Here is a 20,367-nt window from a genome sequence, read left to right as displayed (position 1 = left end):
ATTTCAAATTTCTAATAATTGAAAACATTTTAGAGGCCGAAATTAAAAAGCACTAATCAGACATTTACAATTGCTACCAAAGTGATTTGAAGTTTTGAACTTCATCTCTTAAAAGTGAGAATGTCAAATTTTGTACTACTGAACTCATGAACTATGTGAATATCAATTATGTTAATTAAATTAATGTACGTCCACCAAAAAATGTAGAAAAACAAAAATATTTTAATTGAGTTTGTTGAAATATTAAAATTCCAAAACTCAGGTTTTCATTATTCTAATTATTCTAATTGATATAGATACTTCAAAGATTCTGTGAAAGAAAAAAAAAAAAAAACGATACTTAAATGATCCAGGCATTCATCTAGGAACTGGAAGTAATAGGACTTCTAACACTTTCCATGTAAAATCAGCAGAACAGTTACACTAAGTTTACAAAAATTTGTGTTTCCTATGTTACTATTCATGTAATTAACAGAGTATACAACACTATATACAAGTGTACAAATCAATTCATATTTTCTTTGCACCCACTTTAGTGGTGAAAAACAAATAATTTAAACACTTTAAAATTCAGTACATAGTAGCAGACAATATTGATGTGATGCTGGCACCTCCATGAAAGGTTTTACATGCAAATCACCCCTTCATTATTTACTTCCGATGCCTTCGCTTTTGATCAGCTCTTTGTCTCTTCTCATCATCCCACTCTCGGTCATATAAGCTGACAATAATCAATTAAGGGCATGCAGTGTATGACTATTAATGGAAAGCTTATATTAATGAAATCCAATTAAAATATGAATTTAAACTTGAGAAAAAAAGGTATCTAGATAAGAAGCACAAAAAAATAGTTTAGAAAGGTGCGAACTTGTGAAAAAAACATGCATATCAGGCTAGTATTTTGCAATTAAGGATACGGATCTGATTCACGACGATTCAGCTTGCTGGCTACCTCTTTACCATGAATCCTAAGACTCGGTTCATCTATGTAACTGGCATGCTGGATCATTGGCCCTTTTCTGTCTCTTCCATCATACCCTTGTGACATACCAATACCAGGGAGAGGAGGTGCAGGAGCAACTGGTGAGTACTCCCCGGGCTCCATAGTTGGTAGATGCTCCCTCTTAAGTTTACGCCTCTTGGATGCAGCATTTAAATCCAACAACTCTTCTTTTAGAATGCTTGCTTTCTCTCTTTCCCTCTCTTCCACCTGCAGAAAAGAACAGCTGTGTCATATGTCCATTCTATTAGAACATCGGAAGATGGTAATAATGAGTGTTGAGAAGCAAACGTCAAAAAACAAAAAATTGAGGGTTAAGAAGCACAACTATGCAAAACACAACATTTGGAGCAACGCAAAAACCAAAGCCAAGTCCAATAAGATATTGCATATGTCTGTCAAAGTATAACAGTATAAATAAGAGAAAATCAAAACCACAAAGGAACCTTAGTTCCACCTGAACAACAATTACGTCCAGTTGAAACTCAAACCATAGAACATTATATGCTGAAATATTTCTACAGTTGTTGCGTTTTAACCATGAAGTAATTCATGATAACCATGAAGTACTACTCATAGAGACCCATGCTCGGTATATACCTGCCATCCTTTCACTTTGTATCAAATTTGGTCGCTGAAGACACTTATCACACAGTTTTTCATGTTAATCCATGTTAAATAAGTAGTATAAAGAAATAATCATACTGTATTTTGTTCTTTTAACTAATAAGGAATAAAAAAATTAGTTTAGTGAATAGACAAAGGGACATATTCAACCCCTAAAATATCCATAAATAACAGACTTTATTTTTAAGCACATATATATCCATAAATAACAGACTTTATTTTTAACATGCACAAAATATCAGTTCATACCTTAATTTCTTCACGCTTACGATCTCGAAAATCATCTTCTTTTCTACGTTTGGGGTCATCCTGCAAAATAACAGCCTCTTCAGACCGCCTCTGTTCTTTTTCTTCGTGCCTTGGAGAAAGTCTTTGAGAATGCCTTGTAGCTCCATACCTCCTATCAGCATCTTCATCACGCCTACCAGCACCAACAGATTGAGGAACCATATTAGGAGGTAAAGGGGGTGGTGGAGGCAAGTTTTGTCCATGGAAGCGGCCCTCAGCGTGAGATTTTTCTATCGGTGCATCATTGTATCGTAATTTATTTCTATCATCCTTACTTCTTTCATCCTTAGCCTTGTCAGGGAGTCTATTGAAACTCCTCTCTTGCATTCTCTCAACAGATCGTTCTCTTCCATATCTTTCTATCGACCTGTCCCTAGGTTTTTCTACAACAAAGTCATCACCACGAGACTTGTCCAGACGGTCCAATCTTTCCCTGTGTTCCCTTTCATATCGTTCATTTACTTTTTCTTTTGGCCTTTCCAACGTCTTATCACCTGGTCTGTACAAACCAAGTTCATCTGGTCCCACTTTGTCATCAGCCAATCGCAGATCCATCAGCTTCTCTCTTTCAGAGAATCGAACTTCACCCTCTAAATCTCTTAGATCTACATCCCCTTTCCGCCGTTTACCTAGTCTGTCTAGTTCATCAACAGAACCAGCACGCTTCTGAATTTTATCACTAGACTTTGAGGTAGCTGTGTTTTCATGCCTAGGGGAATGAACTACACGAGAAGAGGATCCTCTTGTGAAGTCAGCAATATCATTTCCATCATCCTTCACCATAGATGATTTGGTAGCTCCAACCTCTGCCTTTGATTCGTTACCAGAACCATCAAATGCATTTTTTGCCGATGAAGCCAAGCCTTTTGCAGAACCTGAGACACTGTTACCATTAGCACTGACTGATAATGAGACGTTTGTTCCAGTGTGTCTTCCATCTGATGCATGGGTCTGAAGATCCTTGTCATTGCTTGAGGAACCAGAAGTTCTAGTAACAGTTTTTCCAGATCTACCATCTTCTTTCAAAGGATCTTGTTTTGAAGGCTTCAAAACTGACCCTGTAGCCACCGAACGTTTCACAGAGGTTCTAGACTGAAAACAGGAGAACCAAATCATTATGCAAAAACATAAAAGGAATAAAATGGAAAACAGGGCAAACAATTTTTTAGCAGGGAGACGTTTCAAAAAATACTAATTTCAGCAGGGAGAGAATCAACACTTCAAAGCAAAGTATGTACTAGGTAGGAAAAAAACAAGGTGTCCACCAATATGAATGAAGCAACTATTACAAAAGAAAAGAAAATAAAAAAACAGTTTAGCAACATCTGCACCCAAGGGAATAGGTTTTTGTAAATAAATTTACTATTGAAATTGGCATTTTGTGTTACTCAATTAGATTGAAACAATGTTATGTACTATAATTAAACATAATATAATTGTTTGAAACAATTAGATTTAGAAATTGCTTGAGATGTTTTACCACTTTCGTTTGAGAGCACAAATTTGGGTCTAAGATATAAATTTATTAGTTTTTAATGTTTTGTATGAAATCAATTACAGAAAAAGATTTTCAACTCTTCTCCTATCTATAACAGTTATAGTAGAACTTTGTCCAGATCACATGTATTCTCCCAGTTTCCTTTCCCTCCACTCAAGCAGTAAGCTGAGGCAATTAGCAGCTAGTTAACAATGTGACAAGTGACGCAAAATGGATATCAGACAATCCCCAACATACAAATGGAAAATGCTAACTACACAGCATAACAGAGATAATTTAATGGTACCTCAACATTTCTTGTAACGTGTTCATCTGGTGCCCTACTTATGGATTCTTCCACTTGCTTGGGAGTATCCGCAGATTTTAATGTCCCAGATTGTCCAGCAGGTGAGGGTAGAGATGATTGAGCATCCAATCCATTCAGCATTGAGCTACCCTTGAGTTTTACGTGGCCAGAATCAGATTTTGCTGCTGTAATGCTTTCCGTTCTGCCATCTGCAGTTTTAGTTCTTACTGTCTGGTCTTTGACTGTGTTTCCAGAATCCATATGTTTCCCACTGGCAGATTCAGTTTGAGAAACATGAGGACCTATCCCACTTTGTACAGCTGCAGATTTGGTCATAGATGGTGCAGGCTTCAATTCAAGAAATCCCATACCAAATTCTTCTTCGGTAACCCAAGAAGGCTGCATATTGGATGAGATTAGTGTGCTAAAAATGACAACAAAAAAGTTTGGAATAAGATAATATCATACCTTCCTAGCAGCCAGTGCTGCTGCTACACCAGTTGCCAAAACCTTAAGATCCTCTCTTTCATCACTTTTAATCTTAGCTACCTACATGGAAGATGAATTTATTTTTTAAAATGCACCAATATTTAAAATAACTAAGTTTAATATAGGGAACTTACCCGCTTTTCAAGGTTTATCCCACTCTTCCGTGTAACAGGGAAAACACTAGAAATTTTAGTCAACATTATAAGAGCATTTCTAATCTCCATGTACTCGCTAGATTCCAGACACTGAATTAGTAACCTTGTGATTCTTTGACTCCATTTCCAGTGTACCTATCAGCAATAAATACAGATATGAAATTGGTCTGTATACAGCAGTATCGTATGTAAAATCGGAAAGAAACAAGGCAAGCCCTGCAAAAAACAATTGAGAAAAATCTGGACAACATGCAAGTAAACAATTATGAGCAGCAGTAAACTAGCAAACAGATGAACATGCCTTAATGAACTGTCCGTATGTAACTCGCTGGCTATTTGGAAATCTATAATAAACAGCAAATCCCGGCTTGTTTCCACATTCACGTTCATAAATAGATTCATCACTCTGGAAATAATAAAAGATAACAACAAATGAACGTAAATATTAGAAATATTGAACAAGCCCTGAAAAGCTTTAAAAAAAATTGTCACAATAAAATTATAAAAAGTAAACAAATAGTTACCTTCCAATGGTAAGCAATCTTCAAAGTCTCATAGAGAAACCTGCCAAGCCTACCAACCTCATATTCAGTGCAGCAGCATATCATTGGTTGAAGAGTCTTACAAATAAGAACATCTATGTGGTTGACTGTGTTAAAATAGGGTGTTCCAAGGGAATGAAGTGTGTGGACAAACATAGCACAATAAACTGCGTCTGGCATACTGAAAGTACAGCGTGGAAATATGCAACGCTGAAGAAACTCCATGTTAATCTTCAAGGTATCAGGACAGGAACTTAACCATCTGTCTTTTTCATGAGAGAGCCGTCTGCTGACAGATGCAACATTTTCTTCATGTTTATGCAGTTCACTAATAAGACGGTCGAGAGATTCTTGAATTCTTTCCTTCTCTTTCTTCCTCTTGGTGATTGCTGAGCTTGAATTGTCAGAAAGCTCCTCCAATGATTTAAGATTAGCATGTAACTTGGCTATCTCTGACTCATAACGGTTTTTTGGAACGTACAGATCATATAATGTGAGACCCCAAAATGTTGCATAAAGATCAGGAGATAGGCTATTCCATGCTTTTGAAGGCAGCATGGTTTTAACAGTATCAAGAAGATATGACCAACTGCATACAGTAATACAATTGTAAATATCAATCCATAAAATAGCAGATAAAGAAGTAAAATTCAAGGCTCAAGTTTTTCAGCTGGAATGGCATCTAAATCCATCTCAACATATTGGTTTTAACAGGTTCGCGTTGAAGTGTAGCAGTAAAGTTAGAATCATAACCTAATCTGCTTTTTGTTGGAGCCAATATCTAGAACCATACTACCAGAAGAATCTGCAAGGTCAGACTCAAAGTTCGTTGATGAATCACTTGCAGCATTTTTATCATCCAAGGGCCAGCAAACATCGGGACTCCTCTGAGACTTGAAAAGTCTCATAACAGGGCGATATATCAAGAAAGCAACCTGACCAGAAAAAAAGGATTTAAATGCAGATTCAAGTAACGAACGGTATGCCATAAATACTGCAACTCAAGGGAAAACCAAAACAGAAATAGAGATGATGCAATGCAGTAATTTTGTTTATAAGAAACATAGAGACAGAAGGGAAACAAAAACCTCAGGGTCCAAGTGGTAAAGATGGACCAGGTCATCAAGTGAGGGAATAAGAATAGCATAATTTGACCCTGGTGTGACTGCACTGCCTAGAAAATCCACATATTGAAGAAGAGTTCCATGGCATCTATCAAATTGTTCACTGACCATTTTAATGTAGGGTGCATCTGCATTGACGAGAACTCTGCAAAAACATTAAGTTTTAGAATAAAACCTTGATCTTCAGCTCTAACATTTACAAGTTTAAGAGCTTACAGAGAACGATGCTGAGCAAGAAGAAGCAAGAGCGGGGTTGCCAACTTTGGTTCATCTTTAGGAAGTAATGCATCTCTAAGCCTGCTAGTTGACTTTATCAATGCCTGCATAGATTATAAGATAGCTTAGTGACTTACAAAGTCAATCACCATGTCACATCACATTACAAAACATTAAACTAGGTACAATTGCTCTATAATTAAACTTCAACATATAAGACTTCAGAAGCTCATAGCACAAGATATATTATTAACAAGAGTATCTAAACAGTAGGCATCCACTCTGCTTTCTATTCAGCAACGTAATGAAAAGAGATCAACCATCAAATAGTTAATCACAGTTCATATTCATCCATTGTTCAGGAAGTTCATCTTTAAACTCAATCAATTATGCAACAAAATGATGCTCATTGTATGTCTTTGCTAAACAACTGTGCCGGTGCAAATTAAAAGTGAAACCGACAAAACTGTCTCCCTTTCACCTAGAGTAGAATTTTAATCTGTCAAGTGTCATTTTATCAATCTCTTGCTTTCCAAAACCTTGACGATTTACTTTTTGTACCTTATTATTTCGAGTCATCCCAAAAGAAGTTGCTTGATATTTCAGAGTCTCACTCCCTGCCATAGCATCCAGTTGTTCCTCAGTCAAGTTCTCTGTGTACTGAACATTTGCCATTTGTTGGATAAGCTCCTAAAAAACCAGCAAAAATATTTTCTTACGGTCAATATTTGGAATTTAACAAGCTATATATCACTCAATAGTATTATTAATTAAAAAATCAACAAAGAAGCACCTGCAGTAGAACAAGCTCAATTCCTTGTCCCCTTTTTAACTGGTTCACAAGATACTGGAACAGGCCCCGCAATTCCATTGATGGGTACTTTTTACATCTATCATAAAAAGATGACTTGAACTCATGAAAACATTCGATGAATATCATGCTCTTGAAACAACATACATAAGACGACATACACAATTCTGAACAAAAACAAGCAATGATGGAGACAAGAACAATGAAGTCAAACTATCTATAGCAAGTAGTGGGCACAAACATTGCATAAATAAAAATTAAATAAACACGCTGAATCTTGCAACAAAGCCGGCAAGAAATTGCAAGCATGGTTTCATCAACAAGAAAAATGTTTAGTGGAGACCCTCTTAACTTGCTATACAATAATTGCCACACATCCCAAAGAACTCTGCCAAAGAATATGAAGAAATTGCTGAATCTAATTGTAGAGAGATAATTGGGTACTCTTCTCACCAGCAGATGATTAATTTGCTAAACAACATAACCAATGGCGTGTTATGTAAAGAAATGGTGTATAGAAGATCCTACATTTTCTCAAAAACTTCAGGATCAATGATATCGACCAAATTATTGTATTTGTTTTGCACGCTATTTGTTAAATTTCTTTTTCATGCACTGTCACTCATTGTTTCGATAATAATTTCTTATTGAGTGACTGCTGCTTGAATTCATTTATAACTAATATTTGGCAGTCATGTAATCCTGATCTATTTCATTTCACAGTGAAACTACATTTGTCCAAGTACATATTTTCTCGTTAATAATTCAAATAAGCATACATCATATTTACTAAAAACTGATATTCATGTAATCCTGATCTTTTTTTACACTTCCTCCAATTTCCTATTTCTACACAACCTTATGCCATAACATTACTAGGCAGAATATTTTTTTTCAAATCATGTACTTTTAGAGTCACATGTATGTTGAAAGTAGCTAATTGATAATATAACTAAGGCCCTCTAAAGAAGCACGCCAAACCATTAACATACACTTCAATTCACGAGTCAGGGTTATTTAGAAAGCTAATACAGAATAAAACCACACCTTAACTCTATATTATTAAGCACTGAATATTATATAAATCAACACAATGCTTTAGAGAATAAGAGGGCGAGAGAGAAGAAAACCAAACCAAACTGTTCCAGAGAATTAATTCCCCATCCCTCCAAAGCAAAAACAAATATCTAGCGGAATAATGGCCCCCAAAGTTGTTCAGGATTTACATGTATGCTCGGCAAAGTAGCAAACGCTATGCAGCGGCAAGCATAACATTCTTCATTTTCGAAGTATATATACCCCCACAAGACCATATATTACAAAACTTGCTTTGCTATCCATTCATCAGAAGAAGGGAAACTCAATCTCAATGTGCTATAGAGACAACACAATCACAAAATGTCCTGTTGTAGTGAACTATCGTAGGTCAACCAAGTAAACAACAACCGATGATTAAGTCAAACGAAATCTGTATTTGAAGAAAGAACAGACTACCTAACGGCACTACTACTCCATTATGTCCATTTGCAGATAAACAGCTTCATAAAGAGTTAATGGTTTCTTTCATATCTTAAGGTCTCCATTAGCCTCACAAAGTGAAAGTGTGAACTAATGGAGTATTCCACTACCAAAAATGCCACTACCAACTTAAGTCTCGTCACATGGATCCAAACCTACAAATTATCAGCTCCACACCACGGACAAAGCATCCGTGTCCAACAGTTGGGTCTCCGCAATGACTAGCAATAACCAAAATTAAACAGACCAGGCTCTTCCCTCTCTACAAGGCCAACAGCTTGGAAATTTGATCCCCAATTTTTTTAAAACTCGTGGCCAACTAAGCAAAGACAAAATGTTTAACGCATGGTATATTGATCTGTCTCCCTCCTGAAAATAAGTACCCCAATAATAGCCATTAAACTGTCATTTCCTTATTGACATTAGAAATGACCAAAAATCACTGAGAACCACAGGTATCATGCATGCAATACAAATCATTCTTCACATTAAAATTACTCCATTCTTTAATCTCCTCCATTAGATGACTTCCAACATAGGTCATTGAGAACCACAGATAACATGTGTAACACAGATGACTCCTAACTGATATTACTGCACTGGCAAGTACTCATTCTTTTATCTCCACTAACTAGTTGTATCTGGTAACGGTACTGAACTTCCAAGCTACCAAAGAGACATTACTAACCAACTTAAAGAGTAACTTCATTTAAATCAGATAATTCTTGATCTATTGTGGTAGAGTCCTATTGCAGCCGACAGGTCACTTGTATCTTAAGTGGCACTTTAACTTTATAAGTCGTCCTTAAGAAATTATAAGGAAGTTTGACTTCGAACTTTGCAAGGATAACAAAGAAAAGCCCACCCCTCTCAACCAATAAACATCTGTTCCAAAAAATAGGTCACCGAATAACAGTAACTGCACATCATACAGCTGTCTGTGCATGCCCACCAACTGGCAAGCAATGTGGTATGAATTGATCTGAATTGCCAGTCAGGGATACAAAATGCTGCAATGGCCAGTAATCCTGCATTTGCTAAGGTTGATCTGCAACCTGGAATTTGATACAAGGCATTCCGGATATATCTAAATTCTATAGGATGTCGGACATGTACAAAAATGACCAGGGAACGTTATTGTCAATAATAGACATGACTCCAAAAAAATAAGTTTTTGCACAAAATAGGTATAGAAAGTCAAATATCACCCAAACAACACATAAAATAAAAGGTGTTCCCATTATGCTTTAATCACAGAAAAAAAATCAATAAGATTCAGTCACATGTGATATCCCGATAATAAAATTCAAAAAGATCACAGTTGCTTCCTATAAATCAACCAAATGCACAGGATAACTTGTCAAGAAAACTAAATATAATAGAGGTGTGAAGGAAACAACTATACATACAGGTGGCCCCAAAATGAAGCTAGAGATTGAAGCCAGTCTGACAAATTAAGCCCGTCATCCTTCAACTTATCACGTCCACCAAGTGCCAATCGCTCAATCACAACGTATTCCAATATATCATATTCAAGCTGTTGTATCAAAAAAAGTAACGCTCGAAATCAAAAACAATCAACCAAAAAAATTAAGGTCTTAAGTTACACATCTCTTACTGCTTATTATGATATCACTAGTGGATGCAGTGAAAAAGATAGCGAAAGGAAAATACAAAAAAGAAATATACAAACCTGAGTCAAATACTTAAACGCGTCCACTACAGGAGTAATCATGTCTCTGTATGCCTCAATCTGCATATCACACAATATGAAGGAAAGAAAAAATCAACATAACAGAAAGGAAAAACATCATATAGGTCAGGGCCCTTCAGACTTTGCAGAATACAAGCTCTAGTAAATCAGCAGCACCTGGTGAACGATTGTTCGAAGGACGGTCATAGGGTTGGCATGAGCTAGTTTGGCAACCATCCGACCCAGCTGCTTCAAATTTTCCTTTGCCAGCCGTTTCAAAATGCGTCTAGTGTCCAACTGTATAAAAATAAATCAAATAGAGTAAAGATAACAAAGAATCAGGCTAACACATTGAGCACAGATAGTCCACACATATATAGATAGTCAAACCTTGGCAGTTTGTCTAGCAGCCAACAGCATAGGATAGCGATCATCATCTTTTTCCCATTCACCATATAAATGATATCGTGCCTATATAGGCAACACTCGTCAACTAATCTTGTAGATAAAAGGTAACAATATATCAGGTAAAAGGATAAGCAAAAAATGCAAAAGAAAACCTCATAAGGAAGAAGACTCATTAGTTCCCAAATTTCCTGGCCAACAGCTGGATTAGCAGGAACCAACTGTAGAGAAGGTAGTAGACAAGCTCCTAAAGCATCCTCCACCCTTAGCCTTGCTTCCTTCAAATGTAGGTGAGGATTTCCAATAACATGAAATTGAGGATTCAAGGCACTGTCGCCATGACTTACAAGATCAAGAGCAGAAAGGTAATAACCTCTCAACACCCTACAAACCTACTCATGTTTGAGGGAGAATATGGCAGAAAGGGAAATCATAATCAGCATAAAATACACCAAGGAGACAAGTTACCAGAATATTAAAACAACTTAATGCACCTTCTGTAACAACATAGTATCTCGGTAGAGAAAAGGTCCAGTACAAGCAAGCATCTGAAAAAGTTCCTTTGGAAGATCTATGAAAGAACCGTGTCCTGAAGGGTGATCTACGTTCATAGCATCAGTGCTGCCTCCAGCGGACAATCCAGGGTTTTGAAGATGTGCTTGGCGAATAACATAATACGGTGAAGAAATTGACTTCTCAATAAGCCTGTATGAAGATCTCAATATTATTTAAAGCTATTGCTAAAAACAATCATTCAAACAAATGGTTGACCCAATTTGGATCATGCTGGCACAAACTATCACCCTAGTCTGGCAAGTCTTCTCGAAGTTCAGCTCTGTATCCGCTATCAAACATCAAACATAATATTAAATTACCAAGCTGATATTTCAAAATTATGTTAGATGTTTGATAGCAGATACAGAGTTGGACTTTGAGAAGGCTTGCCAAAATAGGGCGATGACAAAGTTGGTATCAGAGCCTAGTTTTTTGTGTGGGTTCTCTATGTGCTGGATTCCATATTGTTTTCAGTGCAGTCTGACTCCATTTTATTGAAATGATAGTTAGTCTAAGACAAACATAACTTTTATTTTTGGAGGATATCTTATTACCCACCCTCTTTTTTCTCTCTTATATCACCACAGACTCTACTCAAGCCTTACCTAAACAAACTATCACATATTTGGATATGTTCCACCGGATTCAGTGGTGAGAGGCGTTCAAATAGTACATGTGCATGATACCTGTTAAAACAAAAGGAAACAAACCCATGAATATATACATATATGCATTAGAGGGAATTTTACAAACACTGCAATACATTCTACAAAGAGAAGAACGGCGTTAAGCCATAAATCAATGTATTAGGACTAGAAAGGAACCAAATCTTAAACATGGTCATCGAATTGAGATTCAAATCGTGGATTGGAAGACTTATGTTCTGATTTCTTAATCTAATCTTCGTTATGAATCGTAAGATAGATGATCAATAAAAATATGGTATTTTCAAGTAAAAACAAGTGACTTAGCAAAAATACAAGTTGATATATCATATACAAACCTCAAAAGAATTCAAGATGGCTGCTATACAAAGTTCACAAAATTCAGGTTGGGATTCATTAGATTTAACAGGATTCATGTTGGGATCAGTGCAGTTAAATATGGGCTATAGCTGTGCTATTGCATGGCGGAATTTGAATAAATCACTATTGTTCCGTGATATGCTATTTAGTGCAAAATATTGTGAAATAGCGGCTATAATAACGCTATAGCAATGTTGCGTAGCAGTATTTGAACAAACCCCTATTTTATGTGATCCACAAATGACAACACTAGTTGGGATCCATGTCCAAAATACATACACGTGGGAACTCATTGAATTGAGATATGACTTGCTTGTATCATAAGATGCTGAAAACCATGCTCAATAATGCTGATTAAATCATCATGTGTAAAAACATTAGCGCAAATGAAATTCAAGGTAAATGTCTCCACAGACAGCAAAAACAATTTTTCACTGTCATCATCGTTCAGAAATTAACATTCGGTATATAAATAGTTAAATATATTCATTATTTTTTGACATGGTATCCAAAACAGTTTAAACTGACATAGAAGGGGGAAGGCTGTGCATTTTGTTGAGACAACACAAAAATATAGCATCCAAAAGTTAAAAATTAACAGCTTGTAATAATAAATGTCTTTATAACCACATGCTACAAACGGATTCACAAATCAGCATACCAGTCATCCACAGAAAGAAAGCCAGTAAGCAAGCCCAAAGTTTGACTGGTATGAAGCTCGGATTTCCGCTCATCAATTGCATCAGTTTCCATGGCTATAGCAGCAAAGAGATCAATAGTGACATCCCCCGTTTTCTCTTCATCCATTAGATCTTTTCCAGTAGCAGCAAGGTTTATTTTTCCAATTTTATTAGCCTGTAATTGAGATTGTTAATCTTCTTGATACCAGACAAGCGCCAAAATAAAATATGAAAACATTGGAGAACAGGGTGGGAATAAAAAAACATTAATATGTTAATATTATACAAAATCAACACCAACAATAATAGGCCAAATTGATTGAAATTGAAAATTAAGAACTGGACGTTCAGAGTTCCAATGAAATACCCAACCCAATTTGTTTAATGGAGTTGATGCAGCATGCAGACTTAGGAAAGATTAATAATGCAATGCATGAATGAGCCCACACACATGACTGGCCTCACAAAGGCCATCAACAAGGAACCACAAAAACTAGCATCATGGCTAAAAAAGTTTTAGACAGAAGGCCCTTAGAATGTCTGCGGCTGTAAAAATTCAGGAGCTTACAGCCATATATTAATTTGCATACCAGGCTAACGAATGAGTATCTAAGGGAAATATGAACCAAGGAAATCAGGGCTCTGGTTCTGAAGCACAGGAAGCGATTAGACTGAATTCTAGCAATTTCAAGATATTTTGGCTCTAATCTCTCCATTTTTCTCTCTGGCAAAATTTCTGATTTTATGGCCAGATTCCATTATTTCTGTTTTATTTTATTTTATTTCCATTTTTACGATCAAGCCTTATCCCACACAGTGCTATTTTTATTCCAAACAAAAATAAGAAGGATAAAAAAACAATAAATAAACTGCCAGAGCATGAATACCTCATCAAAGCGCTTGGAAGAGAAAGTGCTATAATGCTCAAATGCTTCTTCATCCTTGGGGAGTAAATGAGCATATCTGTAATCAAAATGATAGTTTAAAAGGTGTCTCATAAATTGCACAAAGCACCTCCAGTCTACATATCAGTTGCATTAACACAGTAATTATCAGAACATATGAACTACTTAGTTTTTGGCATGATTATATGGTGCACTCATTCAATTTCTCCTAGGATGTTTATAAACAACTGACACAATAAGGATTAATATTGACAGGCACAAATGGTGTGTGAATCTCCTTCAATGCAACCACCACTTCGTATGACCATAGAGCAAAAAATTGTTTCAGTATTGAGTAATTGTTCAGAATTACTACTATATATATTATATAAGAATGCTAAATGTGATTCTTGAACAGTACATGAGTACAACATCTTACATGCAATCAAGATCAATAAAATCTTGCTTCACCAGCAAGGCTGCAAGTCTATAAAGCCCATATGGTACAGGATTACTGACTTCCATGCGCTGATAATATTGAAATTTAAATCCAAGAATCTGTGAAGCATGAGACTGCATAGAAGAGAAACATGTATCATATAAAAATCTGCCCATTAAAAATTTGAAATCTTTAAATTAAATATAAGAATGACTTAGGCTTCTATTTCTATCTACCTTGGGAAAAATAGGAATCAGCTCTATGAACACATCATTATCGGGCTGAAGTTCAAAACACTCAAGTACCTGATAAGAAACATCCGTCAGTAGCCAGATACAACAAGAAATGATAATGCAGATAGGCACCTGAGTTTATTGTGGAAAAATACACTTAAAGAGATCCAACTTACAATATCAAAAACACGGTTTGGATCCAAATCAAAATGGCCAATCAATGACTGCAGAAGTAAGCTAAACCAGAATTATGATCATTATTATTATAAAACAAAAACAGAAAATCATGAAATAGTCATGACACTTCAAACCATTAAGACCTTAATAATGCCAATTGTTGATGCAGATCCTTTTTGAGTCGGAGCTTCAGAGTCCCGACAAAGTAGAGTGACCTGTACAATTATCCTAAATTAATACAGCATACAACAGAATCTTATCTGGAAAGCATAAGGGATAATTCAGCCAAAATCTCCAACATATAGAAATATTAAAGACTGACATTATGTTGTATTCAATCATAAAATATTTAAGAATTAGAATGCCAAAAAGAACCATATTGTTGAAAAAGCCCAATAAAATTTTAAGGATATCTTCAGATGTAATATTTATTAGCCATGTCGCGAGTCTTACTAAATCTACAAAAGAGTTTTATAACAAAGCACCCAAAAGAGAAAACAAGCATTCCAATTAAGTCCCTTCACTCCTTAAAATTCTTGTTATTTCCACATTAGTGAAACTTCACCTGACCAAGGGACAACAATAACTGGACCCATCCTAATCCTAAATTAATTTGATGCCATCCTATCATTTAAACAACAAAGTTAATCATACTCTTTTATCTCCTAAGCAACCTCCTTATATTTCTCCTCTGAGTTTCTAATATCAATTTGCCTTCCGTGTGCATGATCTCTCTCTCTAAGTCTTGATAAATTATCCACTCTTTCCGTCAAACGTAGTTTTCTTGGATGCTCTTGAGTTCATAAAGGTTATTTATTTGCATGTTCCTTATATTGATCCACAATTCTCTACTCTCTCAGTTTCTTCAAAAGTGTAGGAAAAATGTCTACTAGCAACTCTTCAATATTCTCAAGCTATTTTGAAATTGTGATAGAAGGTCATGTTTTCTAAAAATAGTTTCCATTTTGCTTCAGAATTTCCAAATATGTGTATCATAGACCAATTAAAACCTGAAATCAATTAACTAAAGTGGTAGAAAAGTGTTGTTTGGTACCATAATAATATGCATAGTAACCTACAATATCATTTTACTTTTTTTACCATAATAATATACATAGTAACCTATTATATCGTTTTACTTTTCTTAAGATCTAAAAAACTTCCTAACTAATTGAACTCAAAAAAGGAAAGAAGCAATTTCTCTTATATGCATTGTAATCAGTCAAAAGATTCAAAACCTCAATGGGTGCATGTGAACATGTAATAATAATTCATAGAAGACATCCAAAAATGTAATGAAAAAAGGCAAGAGAACGGAAATTCAGATTATACCAGTTTGGCATAGCCCTCACTCTCTTCTCTGAGAAGGTTGAATTTGGTTTGCTGGTAAAGAAGTCGGGTATTAACTCTGACCTGAAGTCAACAGCACAAATGAATCAAATACACACGGTAATGAAATTCCCAGTCAAGCAGAAATACTCTGAACTATCAGTTAAGCTACAGTGACCTGTAAATACCCAAAACCTCTTGTATTCAGAGTAAACATTTCAGAATCAAATATTCAGAGATTAGATTCCGTACAGAGTGAAGAATCTAATTTCTGAATATTTGATTCTGAAATGTTTACTCTGAATACAAGAGGTTTTGGGTATTTATAACCATCAAGGTCAGTGTAGCTTAACCGATAAGATTCAGTTAGTTACGCTTTGCAACAAAATTGTACGGCAGAAACGAATTTTGTTACTTTACTAATAGTCAATGCTAACTAACTATTAGCTGACTATTGCATATACTATATTATGTACTTAGATATTCAACACGAGCAACAAACACGGGTATGAATGAAGCTTAAGATCAATAATGATGTGTGGGGCATATAACTGCAACTTTGTAAGATCCTTGTCTTCTTCTTTTCTTTTTCTTTTTTTTGAAACGGCTAAAGTTAGTAATTAGTTGTTAGTGTTGGTATTTTTCACTTCGACAGGACTTAAACCCTGGACCCTTGCCTCCTTTAACCCTTAGCTCAAACCAGTTGAGCTGGCTACCCACCCCACCCTGTAAGATCCTTGTCTTATAATTTTTTCCATCACATAAGCAACAAAGACCAAGTATGAATAAAGCCCAAGATCAATAATGATGTGTGACATATAATTCTAACTTTCTATAATCCTTGTCTTATAATTTTTTCCATCACATAAGCAACAAAGACCAAAAGTATGAATAAAGCTTAAGATCAATAACGATGTGTGTGGCATATAACTGTAAGTTAGCTGTCTAATAGTTTGTTCCATAACATGTGTGTGTCTAGGCAAGTATATGGGAATTTCTTTTGGTGGGGATTGGTAAGTAGCAACCCCCACTTTTTCCTCGGCACAAAAACTGAATTTCATTTCTCATAAAACAAAACCTGTGTGTAATTTAGACTAAGCGAAAACATATGAAATACTAAAATAGGAATAATCAAAAGGGAAAAGAAAGAAGCAGAAGTGAGAAGTCCCGTGCATGTTGGCACACATTTATAGAAATTAAGTGCTCACCTCTTTTCCCTTCAACTCCTGAGCTTTAATTTTAATAAATTCAGCCTCCCCCAAAAATTCTTCCTGCAAATGCATAACATACCGATAAAAATTTATAAATGCAAGAAACTTACTAATGCATAAAAGCTAAAGCCTTTTAAAATTGCTCAACAAACTAACTAGAAGACAAAAGATGAACTATAATGTTAATAGTTTGAAAATGAAGGAGACCAGAAAAGCAGACCTCACAACGTTCTTGAAGTAACCTGACTGGAACCAATGCTGATTCTACAAGCCATCTTGCCTATACAAATTAAAACTTTTAGGCAAAAACTAAATTGTAGAAAAATTCCAATTAATGAATACCATAGCTGTTAGACAAAATATGAAGATCTACACATAAATATTTGTATTGATTATTGAATAAAGCACACAAGATCAAATACTAACCAGTTTAATGAGACGAGAACGGAACTCTCCTGACAATGTAAGCTGTGACCAAGAATATATGAACCAGTAAATAGATTTGGTAAACTTAGTAGTGCAAACAGTATAGTTATAAATTCAACGCTCAACTTTGCAAAACAATTCATTATCCCATTGAAGCAGTAACTTACATCTTGAGCCATCTGACTCACTATATCTGCAAAATTTGATGCTACTTTCTCAGCTGAGACTTTATCCAAAAATTCAACAGAGTCTAATGCTACTTTACACTTCGGAAACGACAATTCACCCCGAACCTAACAACAATCAATAACCAAAAATCAGTCCTTTATCACAAAAATGAAGAAATCGGAACATTGGATTCATCACCCAAATTGAAAATTCTTAATAAAAACACCCAAATTAAGAAAAATCAGCAAATAATTTAGAAATAAGTAACGAACCATAGTCCACGAGAGCTCGTAGAGAAAGCGAAGCATTGGAACAGGTTGGGAGACCTTGAAAGAAGGGTTTCCACTCCTCCATTCACGAACACAGTCTTCTGTTACGTATACACACTGCACCGGTGGCACAGACATTTCTGATCACAAACCCTAGAAGCAATCGTCAGGAAATTGGGGAAGAAAGGGTTTAAGAAGAGAATCGCATTCCCATCTATCACACGAAAATTAGGGTTTCAACAGAGAAGAAAGGGGAGAAAGGGGTTAGCGTTTTAGGAGATTCTGCACTTTGGATTGCGGTATGAAAAAATTTGAGTGAAATGTCAAATATAATTGAATTGTTAAATATACTTTTGAAATTTGGAAATAGTAAATATTTCGGCAATTATAAAAAGTCAATTAAATATTCTGCTTTATTTATCAGTCTATTGTAATGATGTGGTTTTTTTTTAACGTTGTAATGATGTGGTTGCTAACTGCATTTTTGTATACATGGCACTTGGTAACGTGACGACACATCACAAGGTGAGTGAGAGAAACAAAGTAACTAGAATACAAGTCACACAAAGTAATTGACTAAAATTTGCAAAATCATACGACTAATTGACTGAAATTTAATTTACAAAAAAAAAAGTGAGGGAATGAGAGAAACAAAGCAAGAAGAGGATAGAGGATTCTCTCAAGTGAAAAAAAAATTGAGGAAATAATGTTGACATTTAGACCTAGATTATAAATATAGGACAATTTAAAAATTTAAAAGAAATGAAAAAAGGATGATTGATAGTTGAAATGTAAAAATTGAGAGGAAAAAATTTGAGAGTGTCCATTCTCGAAGAAGAGTGAGAGAGGAATAAACAAATATGGAGAGGGAGAGAGAGAGAGAGGGGGAGGGAGGGAGAGGGAGATGGAGCGTGAGAGTGTGTTAGAGAGAGGGAGATGATTATAGAGAGACGAAAATAGATGGAGAGGGAGAACAATTGCAGCAGCAACAACAATAGAGAGAGGGGGATATTATTTGTTACAATTGTTTTCTCTAAAGCACATTATCTCCCTCTCTGCTTCTTTCTCTCTCAGTATATCCCCATCCTCTTTCTTCCTTTTTTTTATGCAAATTAAATTCCAACCAATTAACCTTCTGATTTTGTAAATTTTAGTCAATTACTCTTTATGACGTGTATCCTGATCAATTACTCTCTTGTATACAGTTAACGACCACATCATAACAATAGATGGGGTAAACTGAGCAATGGGTATTTGTTTGACATTTTACAATTTCAAATGGGTATTTGACGAATTCTACAATTTTATGAGGGTATTTGGTATTTCACTCGATAAAATTTTACAAAAAATAGAAGTAAATAAAATATAGTAATAATTCTTTGGCAAAAATAAAATAAAATATAGTAATAATTATAGCATTTTTATAATAATAATAATAATAATAATTGTAGTATTTCCTTTCAAATCCAATTTAGATTCGGCTATCTCGCTCAACCACCAACTTCATTCCAACAAATTACTCCTCACACCTCCTTCGCTCTCAACCATCTCCCAAAATTACAAAAACTCATTACACTCCATCAAATTCTATATATGGGTTTCCACGGTAAACTCTTCATTGGAAAAAATCATTTTATTCATTGCATTTTGGATAACACTTTATACTGAAACGGTCTCATTGTTCTTTCTATTGAGTTTCTTAATGATGTTCATAAATTATCTTTTAGGGTTAGTAATAATGTACAAAGTTTTATCTTAACAATGCATGAAAAATAGTATCGTAAAATGGTGTGTAAGTATAGCTCAATTGGTAGTTATAATAGCATTGATATATAGGTGTATGGGTTCGAACTTGGAATTCTCTTTCTCTAATTTCCTTGTGTTTTCTCGCGTGTACAATTCACACAATTAAAATATATTTTAAGCATTAACTTTATTATATCTTTTTCGTTTGAAAGACCTATATTTCGTATTGGACCCTCTATTGACTATAGAGGATGCAATCATGTGTATGTGGTAGTGAAACGGGTCTCGCGATAGCTTGATGATTGAAACAATGAGTTTAAATTCAAATTAGCACAAGTAAAATGATTGGGTATTTAAGGCGTGGTTTTTACTATAGTATAAGTTTTATTTTGAAGTCTCGGAATATGCAAGGTGCATATTCAAGCACCAATTACCATATCTAAAACATTAAAGGGAAATAAAACACAAAATATAAATTTTGTTTTCACCGTGTCTATCTCTCTGTATCCAATAACTTATACGTAACACTATTTTATTCTTTAAAAATGAGAAACTATTGGGTTTGGATACTAT

At 35.1% G+C, this 20,367-nt stretch overlaps 1 protein-coding gene across 2 annotated transcripts; it reads right to left on the bottom strand.

The window, feature by feature from the left end:
• Positions 1–363: 363 nt before the first annotated feature.
• On the bottom strand, positions 364–19,120 carry LOC123918407 (THO complex subunit 2). Of its 2 annotated transcripts, XM_045970446.1 has the most exons (32): positions 18,052–19,120; positions 17,779–17,904; positions 17,612–17,653; positions 17,406–17,465; positions 17,183–17,245; positions 15,978–16,058; positions 14,789–14,860; positions 14,645–14,692; positions 14,472–14,540; positions 14,236–14,369; positions 13,800–13,875; positions 12,894–13,087; positions 11,813–11,893; positions 11,147–11,357; positions 10,808–11,044; positions 10,638–10,718; positions 10,425–10,544; positions 10,248–10,307; positions 9,964–10,091; positions 7,019–7,115; positions 6,787–6,915; positions 6,226–6,329; positions 5,974–6,154; positions 5,639–5,820; positions 4,868–5,474; positions 4,645–4,749; positions 4,323–4,478; positions 4,168–4,248; positions 3,700–4,098; positions 1,877–3,007; positions 918–1,210; positions 364–721 (listed from the first exon to the last, which is right to left on the bottom strand). In XM_045970446.1, exons 1-32 carry the CDS (start codon positions 18,184–18,186, stop codon positions 652–654), a joined length of 5,553 nt encoding a protein of 1,850 aa, XP_045826402.1. In that variant the 5' UTR covers positions 18,187–19,120; the 3' UTR covers positions 364–651. The 2 variants fall into 2 exon arrangements, with proteins under 2 accessions (XP_045826402.1, XP_045826403.1); XM_045970447.1 differs by lacking the exons at positions 17,406–17,465; positions 17,612–17,653; positions 17,779–17,904; positions 18,052–19,120 and having other exon boundaries at positions 14,645–14,705; positions 17,183–17,247.
• Between the last annotated feature and the right edge of the window lie 1,247 nt (positions 19,121–20,367).

The sequence above is a fragment of the Trifolium pratense genome, linkage group LG3, assembly GCF_020283565.1.
Source record: "Trifolium pratense cultivar HEN17-A07 linkage group LG3, ARS_RC_1.1, whole genome shotgun sequence".
NCBI lineage: Eukaryota > Viridiplantae > Streptophyta > Magnoliopsida > Fabales > Fabaceae > Trifolium > Trifolium pratense.
This window is presented reverse-complemented; position numbering and strand designations above follow the sequence as displayed.

Coding starts and splice junctions, on each gene's coding strand:
- LOC123918407 (XM_045970446.1), bottom strand. CDS start 18,186: ATGTCTGTGCCACCGGTGCAGTGTGTATACGTAACAGAAGACTGTGTT. Junction 17,246..17,405: donor TACTTCAAGAACGTTGTGAG/GTCTGCTTTTCT, acceptor ATGCATTTGCAG/GAAGAATTTTTGGGGGAGGC. Junction 1,211..1,876: donor GTAAGCGTGAAGAAATTAAG/GTATGAACTGAT, acceptor TCTTTTCTGCAG/GTGGAAGAGAGGGAAAGAGA.